The sequence below is a fragment of the Diachasmimorpha longicaudata genome, chromosome 12 (genome assembly GCF_034640455.1).
Source record: "Diachasmimorpha longicaudata isolate KC_UGA_2023 chromosome 12, iyDiaLong2, whole genome shotgun sequence".
In the NCBI taxonomy this organism is placed as follows: Eukaryota; Metazoa; Arthropoda; class Insecta; order Hymenoptera; family Braconidae; genus Diachasmimorpha; species Diachasmimorpha longicaudata.
The window spans coordinates 6,763,613-6,786,698 of record NC_087236.1 but is presented as its reverse complement, the minus strand read 5'-3'; the positions used below and the strand labels follow the sequence as shown (position 1 = coordinate 6,786,698).

At 40.9% G+C, this 23,086-nt stretch overlaps 1 protein-coding gene across 14 annotated transcripts in view; it reads right to left on the bottom strand.

Annotated features, from left to right (window-relative positions):
- LOC135167914 (AF4/FMR2 family member lilli) overlaps positions 1-23,086 on the bottom strand; it is a 76,395-nt gene that overhangs the window by 37,227 nt on the left and 16,082 nt on the right. For 8 of the 14 annotated variants that reach the window (XR_010299946.1, XM_064131613.1, XM_064131617.1 and 5 more), the window contains exon 3: positions 4,677-4,863. Coding sequence is in view for 13 of the 14 variants with exons in the window: in XM_064131613.1 (XP_063987683.1) it covers positions 4,677-4,863 (187 nt within the window). In the remaining variant the exon portion in view is untranslated. The other 6 variants (XM_064131624.1, XM_064131619.1, XM_064131615.1 and 3 more) reach the window with 6 other exon arrangements.

Sequence of the window (23,086 nt, the reverse complement as noted above, 5' to 3'; positions counted from 1 at the left end):
ATTTTGGAGCGAGGAAAGTTACAATCTAGGGGCTAATGGGAATTCTCGTTTTCCGTCACACAATGATGGATTGAAATACATCAATGTCGACGTTTTGGTCGAATATCTAGATGTCCCAGAGTGGTTTTAAAAGAAAATATCAGCTTTTTTACAACTGACGAAATGTTCTGGCGACATTTTTATTTAGGATTGAAATATGGGGAGAATTGAGTTGCCCTGTTTGTCCCAATACATATTCAACCAGTGAAAATACGATTGGAGATGTGATCAATAACAGTTAACATCTGTTATCAGCAGTAAAAATAAAAATCGATATCAGTGAAAAAGGACAGAGTCAAGTTGATTTTTTTTTAATAAAGTCCAATCGCTGAATCAGAAGTTTTATTCAATCTTCATTGCGTGTGAAATTGCATTGAATATTTGCTGACGTATCAGTTACTCATGAATATTTATTATCTATGTTTACGTCGAGACAAAAGAATATTTTTTAAAAATATCAGATTTTTTCAACTGACTAAATACTCTCGCGACATTTTTAGTCACGATTGGAAAAAAAAATAGGGAGAATTGAATTCTGTTCGTGTCACTGTATACTAACCGATAGAAATACTATTGGAGATGTTATGGATAACATTTAACCTCTGTTATCACCTAAAAATGACAGCAAAGTTGATGTTTTAGAAATAACGTTCAATCGCCAAATGAGAAATTTTATGCAATCTTCATTGCGTGTGAAATAAATCGTTCTCAATTTATCATCTGAATATTCAATGGAATTACCCCACATAATTGCTCGAGAGGTAAATTGAAAAATGATTACCTTCACATTTGACCCGAGAAATAATAATTATCCAGTGGCATAAAAAATCAACTGACATATAGGAGACATTTTGCCTCGCATGTGTAGCATATTCAACATGGTAATGCTATTCCATGTAAGAAGTAATAATGTATGAGCTAGATGACCCAAAAAGGTCCAATTAACCGGTGAAATTAAGAAAGCGACAGTGAGCTTTAATGAAAATCCAATAATGCTGGAGAAATTCTACATTTAGGTATTTTCTGGTTATTTATCGGTCATGTCTGATCATGAAAACTCGGGATTTTTCCCTTTTCCAGCGCAAAATGAATAAGTTTTTAATTCTTAAGAGAATGAACATTCAGAAGTAATTTTCTCCCATCGATTACCATACGAAACAATCCTACACAGTCTGCATGACGAACTGAACGAGATAGTTTAAGTATAGAAGTCTCTGTAAGACTCCTTAAAATTCATCACATGAAGCTGCGCCACCGTGGACGTTACGATGGTATATATAAAAAAGGGGAGTAGGTGGGTGGAGAGAGAGGCCGACGGGGGAGAGGAGAGATTTGAATTATGCAACGTCGCGTCGGAAGAGAAACGGGAGGTCTCGTCGACCGTGCGCCTCGACGAGTGCAAAAAAAAATAAAAATAAAAGAGAAGTAAAAAAATGAGGAAGCAGGGTGAAAAACATGTCTTTTTCCATCGCGAAAAGCAACAAGGTAAAAAGTCCAAATAGTTGGGCTGTGAGCATATTTTTCAGTGCACTCGGACCTATTGAATATTTCTATTGAATCGATTCCCCTGGGGGACTCGAGAAATATATATTTTTCCAAGGATGGTGGACTTGCTGAAAGGAATAGAGTCGGTTTGACGAGCTCTGGAGAAGTATTCAAGGTTTCTCGAAGGCGGAAGTCACGGTATGAAGGATGAAAATGGTCTAGTGACCTTCGATTTACTCGTCAGAGGATTTAATGCGGGTTATAAAAAAAAACCCTGTGAATTTTTTTTTGTGCAATTTCTGACTAAAAATTTGCGAAACTGAAAAGCTGGACTCTCCACACATACGTATTTCTCGTATTTCTCATTGCGATTTAATTCTATTGAATTAAATTTCATACAAATGCCAATGACTAACTTCTCCATGCATGAGAAATTTTAATCTGAATATTAACAATTTTCTTGTCTATCCTTTTTTTTTCTCTCAATGGAGAAAACTCCCCCAATGAAAAATTATTCACCACTGCAATGAAATTAAGCAAATGTGCTAACCGATTAGAGGCTGGATAATCGATCTCATTACATACGCTGCTCTCTCCACGGGAGATAGGAGGCTCTGTATACTTGTTACATTATAAGCCGCGTGTGTTTCACCTACGCATATTTACAGATCACCGTGTGCGATCAGCCGTACGCTGACAGTCTACTTTGCAAGATAAAAACGTTTTGAACCGTTTTATAGTCTATAACACTCAATCTTCATGGGTTGATAATCTTATCGTTAACTATCGTAATTTGACCTCGACATTTTTTTTATTCCTAGTGGAGCAATAAAGTCTCGAAATTTAAGGGTTAATTCTCTGAAAATCACTGACGCAGAACAGTCGGTCGGTCTCCTATATTATCCTCAAATTTATTCATGGTTTTTAATCATTTTTTTTAGACTCTCATTTTACGAGTGGAAAGTAATTTTTTAAATGTACTATTTCTTTAAAAAATTGGTCATATTAAAATGGAACCCCGTCCGGAAAACAAAATGAAGCCCCGGCATTTCCATTGTCAAGACCACCGGGGATCAATTGAAATGCATTATGAACAAAAATTTTTTTTTTCCATCAAGTCTTTTTTATGAGGTGCGGTGGACCTTGAAACCACGCTCGATTGGTCGCTTAAAAAGTCAAGCACTGTAATCTACAAGAGCGAGTGCATAAAAAAAAAAAACCTTAAAACAAAACGTACTGTAATCTCCGCACACTGGAGCGTCAACGAAAACAAAGACACGGTGGATGGTAAGAACGGCCAATCGAGTATAAAGAGAGACAGTGAATATATCCAGACGCTTGGAGGGATATTATGTAATACCCTAGCAACGTTATAATACTCAATATCGAATCGACCTACAAATCACGAGCAAGAGAGACACTCGACTCTGGCTTTCCGCCTAGTCCCGCATTCCCGACACCGAGACGATCCAGCGAATCATCATCCTCTCGACCCACCGCCACCAGCTTGTTAAACACCGTCACTATTATATTGCAAAAGTAATATTTGAGAGATTAACGTGAAAATTAATCCGTCAACAAATCGACTCAATTTCATCCGCGTTTTACTCCATTTTAATAATAATTATGTGAAAAGAATACATTATAATATGCATCGTTAATGACGATGGATAAATTTAGTCGTCGATTTGATTTGATAGGAGCTATCGATTTATTAGCGTCGTTTCAATTCACTCGGTGATTTTTTTATCGTAATTTTTTTGCTCTGCGCTCGTTTTACATTTATGAGATGCATTATTTGAAATGCTTGGCATGAGTGGTATTCTGCAGACGTCACGTGCACACAATATTTCTTTTTATTCATTATGTTGTCGATATCAATTGGAAAAATTTGATTCGATTGAATTGTTTCAATTTGCTTTTTTTTTTTTCCAAGCGAAATTTCAATTGAATTATTTTCGGTGGAATCCAACGAAAGTACTCTGGATGATCAATCAAAGTTAATTGATACCGAAAACCCGTTCTCATCGGACTATTGAATGAGCCCTTCGACTCTTTTGATACGTGAGAATTATGGGCTCCCTTCAGCTATCGGGTGCCACCCGATTCAGGAAATAATTGAGGAAAGAGGAGACATATAAAAATGAGTTTGAAAGCAAGAGGTGGCTCGTAAAAGGATTATTAAACGAGTTTAAAAAGTCCCTCAGCCGACGCACCTGTTGAGAGAGGCCCTGATACAGGAAAAACGTTGGATTTTAAATCGAGAAATCAGTTTCCGGCGTGGAAAGTCGAGGGAGTTGTCGAGGTGGTGGATAATTCATTGATCGATTGTGTTGAAATGTTTTTCTTTTGATTCACTTATTTATCGAGTTTCCTAGGATTCCCTCTACCTCCGGCGACGTGTATCTGGGTACCCGTTAAACTTGGGAAAATGTTGTTAAAAGGTTTCACAGACGGAACTACATCCTGATTCAATTTGTCAGAGGAAAAAAGATTAACCGAGATATTTTTCCATTCGCATATGTCGCAGCATTAAATTTGTCCATTTCTTCAATTATTTAAATTATCATTAGACGTAAAATACACTTGAGAAAAGCCTCTTCAGGTTTTTAGGGTCTTCTGGTTAGTTCTACCGTGACAAAAAATTATTCTCCGTAAATCTCGTTTCTTCCAATTGAGAATGAAAGAGGGATAATTTATTAATAGGATCTGCTAAACATTTTTCCTTGGAATTATATATTTATCGAATTTCTTAGGATTATCTTTACCTCTAGCGACGTGTCTGGGTACGCATTATACTTGGGAAAATGTTGTGAAAAGGTTTCACAGACGGTTCGCCATCCTGATTTTATTTCTCAGAGGAAAAAAACTTACACGAGATAGTTTTTCATCTGTATATCGATAACTACTGAGACATAAAATTTTTTTCTTCATTCAGCATTAAATTTGCCGTTTTCCGCAATTACTTTACTTTCAATTGAATGAAATTGTTCTTCAATGGGGTATAATGTTCTCTATTTAATTTTTTCTTCAAGAATTTAACGGTTAGTGTTCACGTGATAAAAAATTATCTGTGAGTGAGTCTTGTTTCTTCCACTTGATAATGAGAAAAAAAAATGGGGGGAGGAAATAATTTTAGTGGTGTTACTTACCTTGACGGGAGCACGGAAGAGCGAAGAGGCAGAGGATGCGTGGGAATTGGCGTGATGATGATGGTGGCCGTGGTTGTGGTGGCCGTGGCGGGAATCCGGACCACCGCCTGCTGCCGCTTGCTCTGCCTGGACCGACATCGCCGCGCGTGCCTGACGCTCACGCTCTCGAAGCCGGTCCCGGTCCACGCTGAAACAATTTTAAAGAAAAATATATTAGGGAATCGGCTGCAAAAAATAATTTAAGGCACAACTTCCAATCACCGTCACTGCGAAATCGGCAATTGTGCAAGAGAAATTGATCACTCATCGTTTTAAAAATATTCCAAGATCAAAAGTCATTTTGACACATCTGTCAAGCTGTGATACGTCGGGTGTGTAAAAATGACACGGATAAATACAGCAAAACAGAAGCAGCAACTCAGATTCTGAAGAAAAAAAAAAGGAGCTTACGTGGGCGATGAAGGGGGACAGAAGTTTTAGACGTATGCGCGCGCAAAAGACGAGAAAGAGATACAGGAGAATTGAAGTTGACGCGATGAGTTAAAGTGAGAGAAACCAAGAATGAGCTGTCGCGTTTATTTTGAGCCATAGAGCGAAGGCTAAATACCGGAATACTAGTCTCTCAGCGATTTCTCGATTATTCCACTCAGCAATTTGTCTTTTTCTCCCTTCTTTAGCTATTATTTTTTGCAGACTGTTAGCTCTGTACGTACTACAAGATCTAATTAGCCCATTAATGGTAGACTAGTCTCGTCGAGTACGAAAATTAATAGGAAACAAAAATCTGACGATAAATTTGAAATTTCATGGAGTTACCAGCGATACCCCAACTTTAACCATTCAAATTCAATGTCATTCTCCTGAGAATAATTTCTCGGCTGTCCCTGAAATTTCCATGTTTTTCTTACCATGGAAAAAAAAATCACTGAAGCATCATTTGTAACTTTTTTTTTCTTGAAAAGTCCTCAACGAAAAATGTCCTCACCTCCTGACATACCGAGATATTTTCCAACAGCTTTATCACCTCTCAATAGTCTTTGTATTCAATACCCCGATAATAGTCGATCTGTCTTTCGCCTCGACACTGACACACTGACACCAATCCCGTCCACCACGTAATACAAAAATAAAAACAACTAAAAACGACAAACAGCGCTCAACCGAGAATGATGATGATGCGAACAAAAAGTTGATCAACCTTGAGCTCCCTCTAAATCTCTAAGAATGGCAAAGTTATTGAAAAAATAAAAAATAATGAATCCCCGTCGCATAATTTTAATTATTCCCTTTTTTGTCATATCCATTTTTTTCTCTTCATCATTGCAAACTGCAGGAAATCAGCGATTGTCGCTGAGTTAATCCGAGCATGAAAGCGAAGGATCCTCGGATGTTGTGTGGAGTGGAGGAAGAGAAAGGAGGGTAAGGGGAGGACTCCTTGACATGCTAGAGGCGCACGATGGCGCGCCCAAGCGAAATGAGACGCAGATGCGCGGATAACAAACCTCTCTTGCTGCAATCCCAAAGAGGTAGGGGTAAAATCCCCCGAAACGCAAGTGAACCAACCGGTGTGTATGCGAGAAATGTAAATTATCCCCCTTCCCACTAAACCGCAATTTTTAACCTCAGCTCCACTAAAAAAATACAAATAAAATTTCATTTATCCGGCGAAAAAAAGTCTCTCGCTTTCTATTTACCATCAAACATTTACATCTCGTTCATCATCACTTACTCATCCACTGGTTTGTTTACATTTAGTAAATATGCATTATATTACGCATTTTTAACACTACAACAGCGAAATAAAAATGTTTGGAGAGTTCATAGAGTTGATTACAATTGGATACACTGTATCTCTCACTCGTAATACATCGGTGCACGCAAATTCCCTTTAGTTCACTGGTCTGGGTTTACCCTCCCACCCAGTGGAACAACCATTCCCTCCGCCTGTTCCCCAGCCACCCGATGACGACGTTGACGACGCTTCGCCGCAGGCGGATTAATAAATCAAACGGACGCGCAACTACACTGTGTGCATGTCGCGACTCGGAGTGCACATGACGACGGCTTCTTCATCAATTTATATGATACACTTTTTTAAATCTATTTTTTTTTTCATCTTCGTGATCCCTAGCCTCCGATGATCAAATCCATTTGTAAATTGTCCTGTCAGTGGAGTTTATCCGAGTGGAAAAAAAATCACGGACAAAGCACTGGTCATTTCCAGGGGTTTCAATTGGCCCAAAATATATAATGCCTTCATTAACGAAATTATGCTGATAATCTCTTGATTATTGCACCTGTCACCGACTAAAAGCTTCACAACACTAAATTCCCCCCAAAAGTAGTCTCCTGTTCCACTATTGAGTGCCTGCAACCTGAACAGGATTAATGATACCGGAACAACATGTGATTTGACATGGGTTGTAACTCGTCAAGAGTCACGGGGTGAAGGGGGGTCGCGTGCACGCTGGAAATTCGCGTGAGTTTTTTTTATCGACAAGCCAGCGTTAAACCGTTATTTATGTCGAACGCGTGCAGCCAGCTCGCATTTTTCACCCTTGCCGATCACTGACTGTATCACCATTGCTGGACTATAAATACATTTTATCCAGCCCACCTCCCTTTATTTCACCTCCTCTTTCACTTTATACCTCGTGACCAGCGGATATGATACTCGCACTTCATTATTTTCCCACGTTAAATCTGTCCCAATAAAATAATCATTTCACTGACCTATCATTTTCCCCAAATTTACAACAAACTTTTCATACTTTTTCTTATCACTGAGGCTTGATTTTTCCACCGACCTGCCTCAATATTATTTCAAGTGATTCCATGAGGAATAAAAATAAATACCGATGGGAGATTTTGTGTCCTTGTAGCTCTGGAGATTCCAGGAGAAACGGCTGGCGCGTAAACAATTGCAGTTATATGCACACGGGATATATACCAGGGAAGGTTGGGGAAATAAAAAGAGAGGGAATAAAAAAAAAGAGAGAGAGAGAGAGAGATGCTGGACAAAAAGGCACGTCATAGCTCCGGCACTTTGCGTTTCCATGAGCGTACAAAGTCCCTTTGTGCCGGGCCAGCGAGCCGTCGGACTAATACCAGAAGATGCTCCAACCCACTCTCCACTCGAAAACTTTATCTACGTCTCGCTGGTTACTGTTTTACCGAACATTTTTACCAGTTACCCTTTCTCATTTAATCTCCACAGCTGCAACGTCATGTCTTTTGCACTTTAATTTTCAACTTTTTCCAACAACAGAGAGAGAAAAATTTTGTCGTCGATCGAGATGTGTTAATTGAAACATTTGATAATGATACTGCAATGGTTTTCACCCGTTTTTTTGGATATGTAAAAAAAAAATAAGCTCACTGGTGTGGAGTAATTCCTTTGGGATCAGTTTATGTGAAATGTCGGTCTTTGCACGATTTTCACAGAGAAATTTGAGAAACAAAAAAATTGAAATTTCACGGCTCGTTGAGCACGTTTTAAAGATGTTCAAGTACTTCAGCTATTTTCATTCCAGTGAAACGCATTTTTGCTTTTCCAGTTTAACATCAGAAATTCCATTTCCCACGGCGAAATTCTCTTGAAAAATATCAACAGTGAGTGATAGCCGTAAATTTAAATATCATCTTTCCTCGTAAAATTTCAAATTATCCCATTCACCATCGCCAAAAGTAAACAAAATGAGTTTGCTGAACTTCCGTATCCCCCGAATGACACCAGTCTCAAGACAATCGTATTGTTGACCCGGCCGTGACCTTGTCATGCCAAAGCCCATCGAAGTGGCGCCTACGACCGCACGAATAATAATAATAATAATAATAATAATAATAATTCAGTGGATGGATTTTCGTCAAGTGCCTCATCCCCAAGGGTTTCCAAATCACAGTTAAGAGGTGAATGCAATTGATTACTCGTCTGTGTGTGTCTGATGATTGGATTTCACGATTTGTACATGAACATCGGGCTAGTCTCTGACGTTTTGAGCATATCCACGATAAACCTGACGATCGATATCTCACTTACCCTGGCAATCGGCTTATCACAGTGTCTCCCACTCTCCCTCTTCCCTCCACTCCCCCCAACACCCTTTTCCCGTACTAAAGCGTTTCCGACTGTTCCACTGGACACGAGCTGTCGCGCACACACACGTTCCAACACATCCCCTCTTCCCTCCCAGCCTATTTGTATATATGATCCTAAGCACGTGCTTGTTGAACGTAAAATGACGCGCGCGACCTCATTCCAGTGTTGTTAATTTTTCGGCTACACTTTGAGGGTCTTTGAGGTCTGAATGAAGAGGGCTTTATGGATTTTTAATTGGCCCTGCGGGCAGCGAATTAACTAATTCATTTTAAATTACGTTAAATATGGAACAAAGTTTTTTTTCGTGCTTTTAATTATGCGTAGTGTTCCAATAATTGAAATATTTTGAATTAATTAAATAAGATAATGATAGGAGAGTGAAAGTAGGCGGGATAAACGAGTTTTCTTTTTCTGGAAATTAAAGATTATGTCATCAAAATATGGCGGCTAGATTTCAAATTAAATGTTTTTAGGAATTTTCGTAAATAAAATGAACGTGCGGATCGGTTGAGATGGATTTTTTCTGCAATGATGAAGTCTAACTATAATTTAAAAAATCGTGGGCTCACAGCCAGCCATGCTCAAACGTATTAATGTGTGCATGACACTTGCGCAATACTTGTCGCGCACCATTGACACGAGTCAACGTCAATTCACCAATACCCGACGGACAACAAAAGGAAAAAGACCAAACAATAATGTTTCCTTGAAAGACTCTGATTTAATTGTTTCAATCAAATTGATACCATTAAATTGACCTGAAGCAGTGTATCACTGGAGTACGTCGACAAGACCCAGTACCTTCATCCTCAAATTTTCGAGCCAAGGGAGAGCACAATTGATAGTAACAAATACCATACGGAAAAGTAATAAACTGTTATGTGTAAGATTGTTGTGATCATCTCGTTGCTTATCGCCGGAGGGATCAGCCGAGGTCACGGGCTCCCAAGCGTGTTCTCTCTCTCTCTCTCTCTCTCTCTCTCTCTCTCTCTTTCATATCTCTTTCAAAACCGAGATCATTAAAATTTTACTTTCGGAAATGGAGTCCGATGCCTGACGTCACCGCTAATCCACTCGATAAACAAAATTTTCGCACGTCAAAGCATTAAAAAGTCCGTAATATAAGATCGAGAATTGAGTTTTCACGGTACAATGGACGACTGAGTATTTCATAACTGACACGTTAAACGTTTTCTCGAAGTGATGTATGGCCGAGTCAACTGACGTCACAGTGTGAGGCGCTATCGTCGCGTTTGTAACGAGGCATGCGAAAAAGAAAAAAATAATACATCACTTGACGCTCACGTTCTGTGGGCCAGCAATAAACCGGCCTTTTATTTGCTCTTTCTGGGAGAATTTACCGTCAACAGCGGCAAAATATCACCAGTTGTCCCGACCCATCAATTAATTATTAATAGATTTTTATCAGATTTTTTTTTAACGGTGAATATCGTACTTGGAAATCCCTTGGGATCAAAAACACCGCGAAAACATGTCAATGCTTCTCTTTGTCTCAATTAGTCGTGATGATAAGTGAAAAAACAACTCACCGAGTATTCAAGAGCGCGACTGGACTCGACGTCGTGCCGTATCCAAATATAATGATGGCGTATTAATTCCGGTATCACAAGTGGTAAATACAATAGCCACGTAGTGTAATATTAAAACTAGTGGCTTATCGTCACTTTGTACTTTCATAATTCAATCACTCTCGGTGGAATCACATTCACGTATCTCGCCCCACACACACACACACACCCCGCCTCGAGTTATTAATCACCACCAAATGAATAACGAAATAGCTGCAATAATGACGGATAATCCGCACATGCACTTTGCGAAAAAAAAAAAAAAAGTATTACACACGAGGTAACTTGTCGTTAGTTAACACGACGTGGCCCCGAGGAAGCGGCTAATCCGGAAACGCGCGCCTCTACGCAACCACGTCGGCTTACATCCAACAGATCATCTATTAAAATCACACTGTTTCATTATTACAAAAACTTGTAAAACACCAGTGACCGACGAGTGATAAATTTCAAAGCAATAAACAGGATAATCAACTGTTGCTTGTGCACTAACGAGGGATTCGTGGAAGAACAATCAATTTTCACGTAAAAACATTTTATTTTTTCTCCTCAATTCATTGCCTCCTTCATTTACTTTATTTAAAAAAAAAAAAAAAACTCCCATACACTTGCTTCATGTGTGTTGCGCACACGATGTGAGCGCGAAAGGTCACCCCTGCGTCGTTACTTTGGTGATATTACGAGCGAGGAATACCCAGCAGAAAATGAAGGAACCAAACACAATACGATTCTCCAACCACTGATTGATCGTTAAATTAACATGAAAAGAATAATCAAGAGTCGCCGAAATACAACATTGCATTCTTTTAACAAGTGTGCGTCACACATTTCACTGCTTTCCTCGGAGAAATTCCCACCAGGTGTTGAAACACAAGAAGCTGACGAGGAAAGAGTATTATTCGGAGTGATGGAGAATCAGAGACATTTTCGGGTTATACTTTTCCCGTTCAACATCCACTGGATCATCAGTCCTCTCTATCCTCTTTGTCACGGAACTTGACTAAAATCTTGACAACACTAAAGTCACCAGGAACTCTCGTACAAGCGCAACACTCACACTTATCGTCAATATTTGTAATTGAAATGGCAACAGTGAAGGTGATTCCTATTTTTTTTTATCAACAAAATAAATAATGTAAACGTCACGACGATTCCTCCAGTATTTTGTGGAGAGACGCAACGAGACGATTAGAGCTCGAGTGAAACTGGCACTTTCCGGTCGCGACTGAACCACGCACACGAGCCGGACTGATACTAGAGCGTGTGAGTGAGATAAAGCACGAAGGACAGTGGTAATACGGTGAGTTTCGAGCGTCGAAGCGAGATCGCGCGCGCAGAGGTTTCGGTGGGAAGGCAAAGAGAGTCGTAGTTGCAGTGTAGTGGATCCAGGGGGTGAAGGAGGGAGAGGGAGAAGGAGAAGAGTGGGTGGGGGAGTGAGGAGGGAATGAGGTAGAGAGACGAAGCAACGTTCTCGTGGGAGTGGAAGCCGATGGGTAGTAGTGGGTAAAAGAGAAGAGGTGAAGGGTAAAGCGGTGGCGAGGGCCAGGGAGTTGGTGGGGTTGGGAGGATGAGAATGAGAAGGAGGTGGAGGTGTAGAGGGAGATTGGTGTATAAGGATATAAGAAACGAGAGAGCAAGAGGGAAATTTCGCACACGAGCCAGCGGCTCGTCCTCTGCCGCAAAAGCTCGTGCATCCGATATAATGCACACAGTTGAAGAAAAAGACGAGTATTCGGTAGTCGAGAAGAAAAGAGAAGGGACGATGTGATACAAAGTTGAGGGAGGAAAACAAGATGGTATGGCTTGTGTGAAGGAGCGAGGTATGAGAGGCTGAATAAGAGAGAGATGGACTAAATTGATGGGTTGAAGAGAAGGCGGTTGAAGTGAGGGACCCAAACAGAGATGGAGCAAAGTGTTGAATATACATTGAGGGGGTGGAGGAGAGGGGCAAGTGGCGCGCGCGACCAAGAGGTGGGAGATTATCAAAATGGCCGCTCGATCGTCACGCCGCCTCACTTGGAAAACGTGGGAGATCTCCTCTGTTATTCTCCCTCTCGCTATTCCTCCCTCCGATACACCCCTCCCCTTCCCTCCTACCAGCCACCCCTCCGTACAGCACGTATTCCCTCTTGCTAACTGACAGAGGACGAGGAGAGAACGAGAGAGACAGAGACGTCAGAGAGACCTAGTCGAGACGAAACCTAAACGCGCACCACCACGTCGACCGGCGGCATTTCACTTCCCCTGAATTGTCGACCAGAGGGATGCCACTGTATGTGTGTAAATTCTATCGCTCTTGGAAATTCTACCTGTCTCAGTCACTCCCTTCTCTCCCTCTCCCTCTCCCTCAACCCTCCCCAGAGTTTGGCTATACGCTGGGATGCGTGGAATTTCCAACGAATTGATATGCTCGCTCAATCGGTGAATCGTTGTCCTGATGGTTTCTCTCACTCAAACGATTTTGGCGAGTGATGCGCCCCGATGAATGGATCGCGGCCATGTAAACGAGATTGGGTTGTGCCGGGGGATGAAAGGGGGCAAAACTTCTGATTCAAATTAACGATATATCAGTGGTGCCAATAATATGCATGACACTCCTCATGATTTAATTTATCATTAATTCAATCGTATTTCCTCAGTCTGCGGGTTAATCATATTTGTAAAATAATTTTTCACTGTTATTTCAGTTTCATTTTCAACGAATATTGTGACATCTTGATAATGAGGTTAATTACCCAGAATCAATTGTTAAAGAATGATTTCTCAGTACTGCTGGAAAAATATGCATCATCTCTCGGGATTCACGAGGCGAATTCTAATTTCCGAAGGTCGAACGCTATAGATTTCAGGGAATTGTGAATGTATTGGAGACTTGACTTTGAGAATGTATTTTCAGTGGGTTGAAAGAGGGGGGGGGGAGGAGGGCGCACGCGAGAGCCGGATTCGCGGTAATCGAGTAAGTCATTATATTCACTCGGTACGGAGCATCTAGAATAAGGGAATGAGAGAGATGAAGTTATATCATTGGAATATGGTGCATTCGTGTGGATACGGTTATCGATAAATTGAGTGTATAATAACTTCTCCAATACGCTGTTGGAGTTTCAAGTACATATTCCATTTGTTTTTTTATTCCAACAGCAATTCTGATCAATAGTTAAGACAGAAATCTTGAAGGAGGGAACAATAGGCGAGCTTTATCCTGTCTAAAACGGTGGAATGGATTTAAAAGGTTATCTCCCCAAAACGCCCATAAAAATTCAAATCTACGAAGATAAATAAACCCCCTCACCGGCTGTTGACTATATTATAAAACGTTTTGGAGTATCACGAGAGGGAAAAAGAAACAACTGTTGAATTTTTCCTAACTCTCATTTCAACAAAAATGTTGCCATTTTGTGAAGGTAATTTACAAAAAAAAAAAATTGGTGATAATACGCATCGATCTCCCGACCTACGTCACAGGTAGCATTGACTGAGCATAAGAGTACTGATGGTGAATTTTATTGGCAGACCGTGGCACAACCAGGAGACAAAAATAAAATGGATGAGAGTGAAAAAGAAAGAGACAGAATATGGTTGGTTCTATAGGTATAAACGAAATGAGCTACTCGAGTTCCGAGTGAGACGCATACCGGAGCAAAGGCAGACGGATGTCAGTGAAACAGCCACAGAGAGAACAGAGAAAAGAGATGAGATATATGTGCACATGTATATATATATATATATATGTTGTACGACAGTAGTTTTCAACGTTAGTGGACGGTGGCAGGAGGTGAAGGCAGAAATCTCTTCTCTCATTCTCCAATATGTCTGTTTCACTCGTTGGATATGCTTCTCTCTTCAGCTTCGCCATCTCTTTTTTTTTCCCCACGCTCTATAGCCTCTATTCTGTTCTGATGATCTCCGGCACCGTCCGCTGCCGACGCGATCGCGACATACCAAAATGGCGGAAAGGCCGATACTGTAGGTGATGGTTATTTTACCCGATTTTTCCCGTGTTAATCGCACTCAATGTCACTCTCCGGAAAATTACCAGCCGGCTGCCCATGAAATTTCGATTGTTTCCAAGCACTCTGGCTTTACCATTACATTTACGTAAGAAGTTTCATTCTCTCTGGCTTTCCCTTGAGAGTCCTGATATTCCTATTGTACCGAGTTCCTCGCCGCCATTAACAATGCAAGTCCAAAAAATAAATAAATAAATAAATGAAAATCCTAGTGCACGGTGGAGGCTGTTCCATTGCCCCAGATAAAAGTTCCTATCCCATCGTATTTTCCTTGAGTTGAACGAGTCCAAGTCGTCTTACAGAGGCCAAACGTAACACGACGACGACTCCACTTGCGGTCTCTCTAATTTCGGTTTTCAACTTCCGTATTTGCTTTACCGTACTATCGATGGAATTGATTTTGCCGATGCATACGCGTGAGAATATTTAATCCGACAGGAAGAAGACAAGCGCACCATACCGAGGGGGAAAATGTATTATTTTCTTTTGCTCCACACCATTTTTGGACCTCTTGTGTTCTTTAATGGGTGCACGCATGGTAGAGGTGAATGGGAGAGAATGATGGTGTGTGCGTGCCGAGTGGGAAGGATCTCCTCGGCTTTGGCAACGGCTGCCCTACCTCCTCAATTTTAATACATACATTTTTTTTACCCCCCACTTTTCTCACTCAGTTCCTCAACCCTTTTTGCATCTGTCTTCCTTTTTCCGCATCGCTTCCTGTCGAAGAGACTTGCCCTCCCCTCCCCCTAATACCATGCAGCTGAAGCGACTGCCAACTTTCTTCCTTCCTGGACTTCCATTTTTGTAAATCACGTTACTTCACGTGGAGTTAAACATGGGGAACAATGGTAATTGTGACAAAATTGAGCCTATATCTTGAGATTTACGGAAAGAGAAAAGTCTATTGAATATTCATTGTCATATTATATTTTCAGGACCCACTGTCCCTTTAAAAAATAAGTTAGTCATTTTACGAACGATATGATTGTCAAGTTTTCCCTTGAAATGTTTAAAACAACGAAATGATTTTTCTACGCAACGGCGACCTCCGTAAATCTCTTTGTTTTCATTTCATGTTAAGGCGGAATAACGCACACGAGAAAAAAGAGGAAAATAACAGCAGTCATGTCGATAAAGCAGGTGGTGTGCGAGGTTAGAAATCCGAGTTATCGGTAAAGTATTGAAGCGAGATTTTCGGGATGTAAGTAGAAGCCACGAGATTTATTTATTGCTCCTCGGTAGTATGGCAGGAGAAAATGGGAATATATTTACCTTCTTTTGCCCCTATGCGATCTCATTCCCTTTGAAATAGAGTGAACATTACCACTGGCCATTACCGATCACTCAGAATGCGGCATTGAGTACTTTTATTCAAGTATTTATCGAATGATTTTTCTTCTCCTATTCACTCATTTATTTACACAATGCCAATCTCACTCACTGTTATCGTCTGTTGGAGTTTACTTTTTATTTCCACCTGTTTCCTACTTTATTTCCCACCTGTCAAGACATTATTCTTCAACACTGAGGGGAGAAAACTGGGAAAGGGTGGAATCACGAAAGTTTAGAAATTGTTGGATGAAGTTGGATTTTCTTTTGCTGTAGAAAATATAAATAGGGGAATGCTCGTGAGGGATGTGTTTCAATGCTCGCGGGAGAAGAATTTTCGGACGACTGGCCGCCAGTGGTTCTGGATATTCGGCTGTGGATGACGGAGAAGAGGGGATACGGGCTTTGGAAGGAACAAGGGTTGCCTTGGGGTGAAACGTGGGTTTTTCACTGTTGGGGGAAAAATGGAGGCGGCAGGGCACAGGCTTGGGTGATTTTTTCGTCCGAGTGATACAAAGAAAAGAGCCGTCACTGTGGGGGTACTCGGACTCCAGTGAGAACGATGAACGAGGTCGAGGGCCGTACATCAGAATATCTTGGACCATTCACACTCACAATCATCTCTCGAGAGCTTTGTCGTCCTCATATCTACTACATTTTCTATTGATGAGTCATTTTGAAAAAATTGGAAAGCAATTTTTTATGCAACGTCTTTGTAAAAAGTTTTTTTTTTTCGTTCAACGCAATGGAGATAAAATTTCGAGCGTATTCTGGAATCATCTTTCAGCGCGAAAATGCAGTCAACTCACCGAAACACACTGTAACAATTATCCAGGAAATTGGAGAGGATTAATCCGAACTTTATTTGGGGAATTTGAGTGGCATAAATATTTTAGCACAATACATCCGAGATTTTAGTATCGCTGGAATAGCAGTTTAGATCGGAATACTCGAGTGACAGATGAGCACCAATAATCGATGAATTCATGAGTCTATCAATAACTTGTCTCCATGAATCCGACGAACGTAGTAATGAAACATCAGAACAAGTTGGCTTGTCACATCCTGTTAAATGCGAAATTGCCTACAAAATGAATGACTTTTATAATTGATGATGTCAATTTTTCCATCGTGCGTCCGAAAGTATTATCACCGAGCAAACCAATTTTAAGAACTTTTGTTGACCCATGTATTTCCACTTTCACCGACAAGTGTCAAGATTTAAAGCGATAAAGGAGATTACAGCCCGAGAATTCAGGTAGATAATAATCCCTGGGATGTACCGCTCTCCTTTCCCCCTCACCACCATCCTACCAACCCCCGCCCTACCATCGCCATCCGGTGTCTGACTCACTTGGACAGACAGCATATCGAGGTTGGCAACCTCGATTTTCATTTGATATAACCATCCATTCATATCAATGAAACGACAGAGGTAAACAAAATTAAATAAAATTCCTATACAGATATTTCAATTCAATAAGACAAGCCCGGATTATTAATTACGTTTCACATTTCAAAATACATTTCTGTATTCAACACTTTCCAATTAAAACATTACGCATCACGTGCCAATATTCCATGAACTTTTTCCCTCTGCTATTTGGAGTTAAAAAGAAAATAACGAGAAAAATAACAAGTAAATGGGACAAACAGAAGTTGAAAATGATACGAAAGGAGAAGACTTTACGAGTGTTCCTTTGAACCGATGGAAACATAAAAAAAATGTTAATGAGAATGGGGAGGGCGGAGGAGGAGGAGGGAAGAAAAAAATTGAGAAAGGACTCTCAACGTCTTGGGACGTTAATGCCATATAGGACGATAAAACACGTGCTGTGCAGCCAGTACAATGAAGTATGGACTTGAAAATGTATACTCTCCACTGCGAGGAGAGGTTTCGTTACAGGTAGGCAAGTTAGTTCTCTTCCTCCTCTTCCTCCCCTCGTCATACGGCCCATTCTTCCCTCCTCCCTCTTTACCACCCACTTACAGAGGTAAAAGGTCGTGGAATCAGAAACGCGTCGACCTTCGACCTACACGTGCGCCTCCAACGCGTTGACCGGTAGCCAAAGGTTATCCAACGATGTATAAGGGGATGGAAAATCACGTCAACTTTTAATTCAACATTACCACCTACTCATTGCACATTCCGCGGGAGATTATGATATGATTCTTGAGGATTAACCGAGAGATGAAAATGGAGAAGTAGGAATTGAGAGTGGTTGCTCTTAATTAGGAAATTATTTTACCAAAAATGCCTCGCACAGGTGTGACATTGAAGACTACTTTTTGGCATTTAAATCTATAAAACTGTCAAATCAATGAACTAAAAATGTAGCTCCGTAATCAAATGAAATATCCCATGAAAATGAAAATAATATGAAAACTCGGTCAGTCTGTGGTCGTACAACCTACATACTTTCCTATCGAGCGCAAGGCCAGACAAATTATTAAAACATTTCCGCAAATAAAGAATAGAACCGAACGATAACGAGTTAAACGGGTGAAAATATTCAATGAAACAAACGAGCAATTTACCCTCAGATTGGGCATTATCATTTGAAAGACAGTTGCATGAAGACATTTGAATGGATAAACACGGATATGGCCATTGGTGGGAAGAGGGCATTGAGCCTTTCGTATATATTCAACAGTGGCAATAGCAAACAAACGGAGAAGTGGAGACGTTTCACGAAACAAGGGGGGTCTTTATCAAAGTGGGTTGTCAGCAGCAGCCTTTATCGTTATCGGAGGTAGGAGGGAGACACTCGGGTGTGAGTGTCAGAGATACAAGTACAACCGTAAAATCCAATCTTACTGTATCAACCCCTTACAAATTTTCCGGTGTAGCGACGATGGGAAGAATAGAAAACCTGAATTTATTCTCTCTAATTTTACTGTTGTAGATAGCAATGAGAGAGAGTGCGGATCAATTTGCTATTTTATTGCTATTGTTAGTCAATCAATGACTGACTCACCCTGACTGTTTAGAAAATATCCATTAATGATTATGTAGGGGTGATTATTAATTTTTTTTTCCCCTGAATAATTCAAATAAAATAGGCAAGTTCTTCATCAAGTCCGAAACACTACTTTTTAATCCTATTATTCCATTAATAATCCGATAAAAGCATCACCTCGGGCCCGTTTCAAAGCCCCCCCCCCCTCACACCCTCTGAGTAACAGTGAGTACCACAGTGTGTGGAATGAGGCAATCCAGAATCGTCCGGTGGCTATACGTATAAAGCAGTCGGCTGGAGTATCAATTTCACTCGTCGCGTGCTGAACGAGATAGGCCGACCGCTAACGCATACTGAAACTCGCACAACTATCGCCGTCAAATATATAGTCAGTACTCCACCATTTTGCGTCAATTTTGGATGAAGGGGAGGTGATGATGATCGAGGAATTTCACAATTTTTCCTTAGCCATCGGTATCGAGGGGTAAATATTATTGTAGTGAATCGAACGAGTTTATGCTAATTTTCCCACTCCCCCAAATCCATTTCAATGGGGCCGCATTCAGTCCACCCACCCATTGAACCCCATGACGACGCACCTCCAAACGATATTCCACAAGTCAACATCTCTGTCTATACTTTGTCCCGCTCACTCACCTCTGCAACTCGCTCAAGCAAACTAGCCGCCATGCAGCTCAATGTTTACGTTCAAGCTTGGGTGTTTGCGATACAAAGGTGGGTAATATACCTCGAGACTAAGCACATAAGCACGTTACATTGGGCACTACAAGTTGAGTGGAAATGCACACTTACCATAGTGAATTTAAAACAGTACGTGTTCATATGGATTTTCAGGGGGTTTCTCGTTGCGTTTGTAAGGTCATTAACGTCAGCTACATTATTTATGTTTTATCATCGTCGGTGGTATTGCGGCAACTGCCGTTTTACCCTGGATTTTTCCGTAAAAATCGAAAATTCAGTATTGGTGGTTTTTTTTAAAATTTATTTCAACGATGTGTAAAACGCGAACAAAGTGGAGTAGAAAATGGAAAATATTGGCAATGTATCGTGGGGAGGTTTCAAACAACCACTGGTTAATTAACGCCCCAGAGGTTGTTCAATATTTTCACCGTTCATTCGTATGAATTTGTCAAATTTTCGAGTGAATAATGATTGAGTTTTCATCGATTCTAATTGTGGTATCTATTTAGAGTCCAGTTGTCGATGAATTATGAATGTAAATTTTGAGGCTGATTGTTGCAACACTTTTGCCCTATTTTATTGCCTCTGTCTGGAGGGTTGCATCGCATTTACCCATTGGCCCGGTCTCATCCCTCTCTATCCCGACGAAAGGCCTGATTTGTATTTAGATTCTCGTGGATATCGCCAGATGGCCGACGACAGCCCGCATTCCCCCCATATCTGTTACTACCTCACATTGATTCCCACAATAAATAAATAAATATTGACGCAAATGTTTGCACGCATTTGTTAACCGCTTCACCGGGTTCGTTAGCTCGACGACAAAGGGAAAAAATTAATCAGATGAGATAAATAAGTGACGTATGATGCACGGAGATCAGAGGCTGCTATGCAGTGTCTGCAAGTTACATCGAGGTCGTCTTAGTGTTGCCCAGAGCATGGCGGACCTCAGGGTTTAATCGACCTCGATGATAGCCGAGGTCGATAACGACGCAATTAGCCTTCTAACAAATATTAATCATCCCCCATTCCCCACTCCCAACTAGCCAAATAACATGAAAAAGAACTGCTGGATTAATAATGAACTCCCACGGGGTTAATCACCCTCAAACCCATCGACGAAATAAATAAAAATTGTTCCACATGAATTGTTGGAAAATCTTTGGATTACTTGAAAGATCACGGAGTCTACAGGGAGCCCCTTGAATACATCCCACCCTCAAACATCTACCACCTGCCGGGGGTCGTTTCCGGAATGGTACGACGGTTATCGAGTTTCTCGACCCATCCTGTCGTCAACACGCAATATTACTCGCCCTTTCTCGTTGGTATAAAAAATTATGCTTGAGAAGGTGTCATGGCTATTTGCATAGGGCCCTAATTTTCACCTCTACTTTGTCCAGGCTTGAAAAATTCAATACTTCTGTGTACAATTTTTTTTAAGTGCGAAAGAGTTAGTGTATTACTTAAAAACATTTGTACATCTTCAAAATATACCTCCACTAATTTCAGCTGTACCAGAGACTAATGGGCCATCATTACAGAGTTTGAGGATCAAACCATCACCTGAGCTCGAAAAATATTTGTTCGCCCCCCAGACAGAAAGGACCCGTTCATCATTAAGCCTTCCAGACTATGTACCTCAATTCCAAAATGAAAAATAAATAAAATTGAGCACTTGAATGTTGGTAGCTAAACCATAAGCATAGACTACTAATCCCCGTACTTCCTAAGGCCTCACCTACCCGAGGCAGGTAATAATCAGCCCTATTAAGTGGTTGCTTCCCCTCCCACTCATCATCCCTAAATTCCGAATTACTGTAAATGACATCGGAATCCCTCACATTAAATAAAACTCGACAAAGAGCCTCTGTACTTTCCACCCCCGCCCATTGTCGACGATAAAAGTCGATACAAATGCACTTCCAAATCTGGAGCCATAAAACTACAATGAAACAAACTCGTAGACTTACCGCGGCCTCTTCATGACGTTCTCGTGCACTTGATGTCGTTGTGTCACGTGTCTATCGTCACCCCGGCTCTCATGGCATCAAGTACAGCACTTTTCGACAGCTCAAGTACAACTTGAGAGTATTCGACACTCAATAACCCAAACGCAGTCGATAAAAACTCAGTAAAAATGTCCCAAATGTTCAATAACTATGTTCATTCTGTATTCAAATAATCACTAGATTCCTCGTCTCCAGAATAAACATATCCTTTGTGACCCCAAATAGGTCCAGAGATGGGGGAAAAAAATTTCACCGTCTCATTTCAATCTTTCGCCGTTTCTCTCCTTCACTCACATCAATGGCCAAGAGTTTAGAAGATAACACACACATACAAATGAAAATCCCCAGAAGGATAGAAGTGGTATATAACCCAATGGGGGAAGGGTGAGAGGGGGGTCTACAGTAGGCCGAGGGAGAGGGGCCAATGCTCTGGCAACGTCGCAGCTCACTCACTCAGCTCTACAACTACTTGCCTTTACCGTCTCTCACGGTTTCATACACAAAAACCACTAAAACGCGCGCAGCTGGTACTGTCTCTGTCTCTTCTATACACCGATATATTCGCCAGGTTTTCTACAAGACAGTATATTTATGTATACAATATCCCCCATCCACCGGCAACCCCCTTTATTCATTTCTCCATCCTCTCGTATTTCTTATTCTCTCCGTTTTTTTTTACCTCGTTTGTGCGCGTGCGAGTATTTTACGCACACAAATGCAATTTCCGAGTAAAAAAAAAAAATAGTGAGTACACGCGCGGCTACGTGACTACTCGACCACAGGAAAGAGAGACCAGCTTCTTTTCTCCTGAGCCCTCCTGTCTATTCGATTCCATTCGCGTGAAATCCCATTCAACCTGATCATCCGGCACTCAGTGTTCCACTAATTTGTCACCTTATTAACGAAATTGTAGCGTCTCGAGGTTGACAATTGTCGTTTATTGTCTTTAATTTAGTTATGAAACTGTTGGGCTTCGAATTTTTCAGTCAACGCGCATCCGCTAACGCATCGAAACAATTTGGAATACACGAGGTTGAAGGACTCCCTCGGTTCCCCCAAACGTCTCTCACCACCGCGATAATTTTTGAAATACTAGATTGAAAATGAAAATACTCGTCATTGACACCGAGTGTAATACTTCTATTCAAGTTCTTTTCATTCATCGATTCCACTGCGCACTCAATGTCTATTCTTATTCCGTCAGTTCTGAGGTTTTATTCACAATCACGGGGGCAACTTGGTGACTGTTTGGGCCCATTTAAACCACCGCAAACACTCATTCAATATTCCTAACCTTTAATCACTTATTATTAAATTAACTTGTTCGATGTCAGGAATTATTGAGAGATTGATTGAACTTGTTTGATTGATATTTCGACTGCCAGTCACTTATTTACGATTTTTTTTCAATGGAATTGACACATTGGAGTACTCTCACTTGCTCACAGTGGCGGAAGCCATATTGCGATACTCCGTCCTGTAACACAACGCCGGGGAACGACCAATCCCCAATGGATAGGGAGAGGGGGAGAGGCCAGACGGACGCTCGGATTGGGTGAGATCAGATGTTCGGTTCTTGAGTGTTCATTCATGCGACATCTGGCGGGGGAAATTATCAACTTATTTGTTGGTAACTCAACCTTTGTTATCGACAATGGTGAAATTCTTCTTTGCTTTCCTTTTGGAGGTAAATATTACTGGGGCATCCC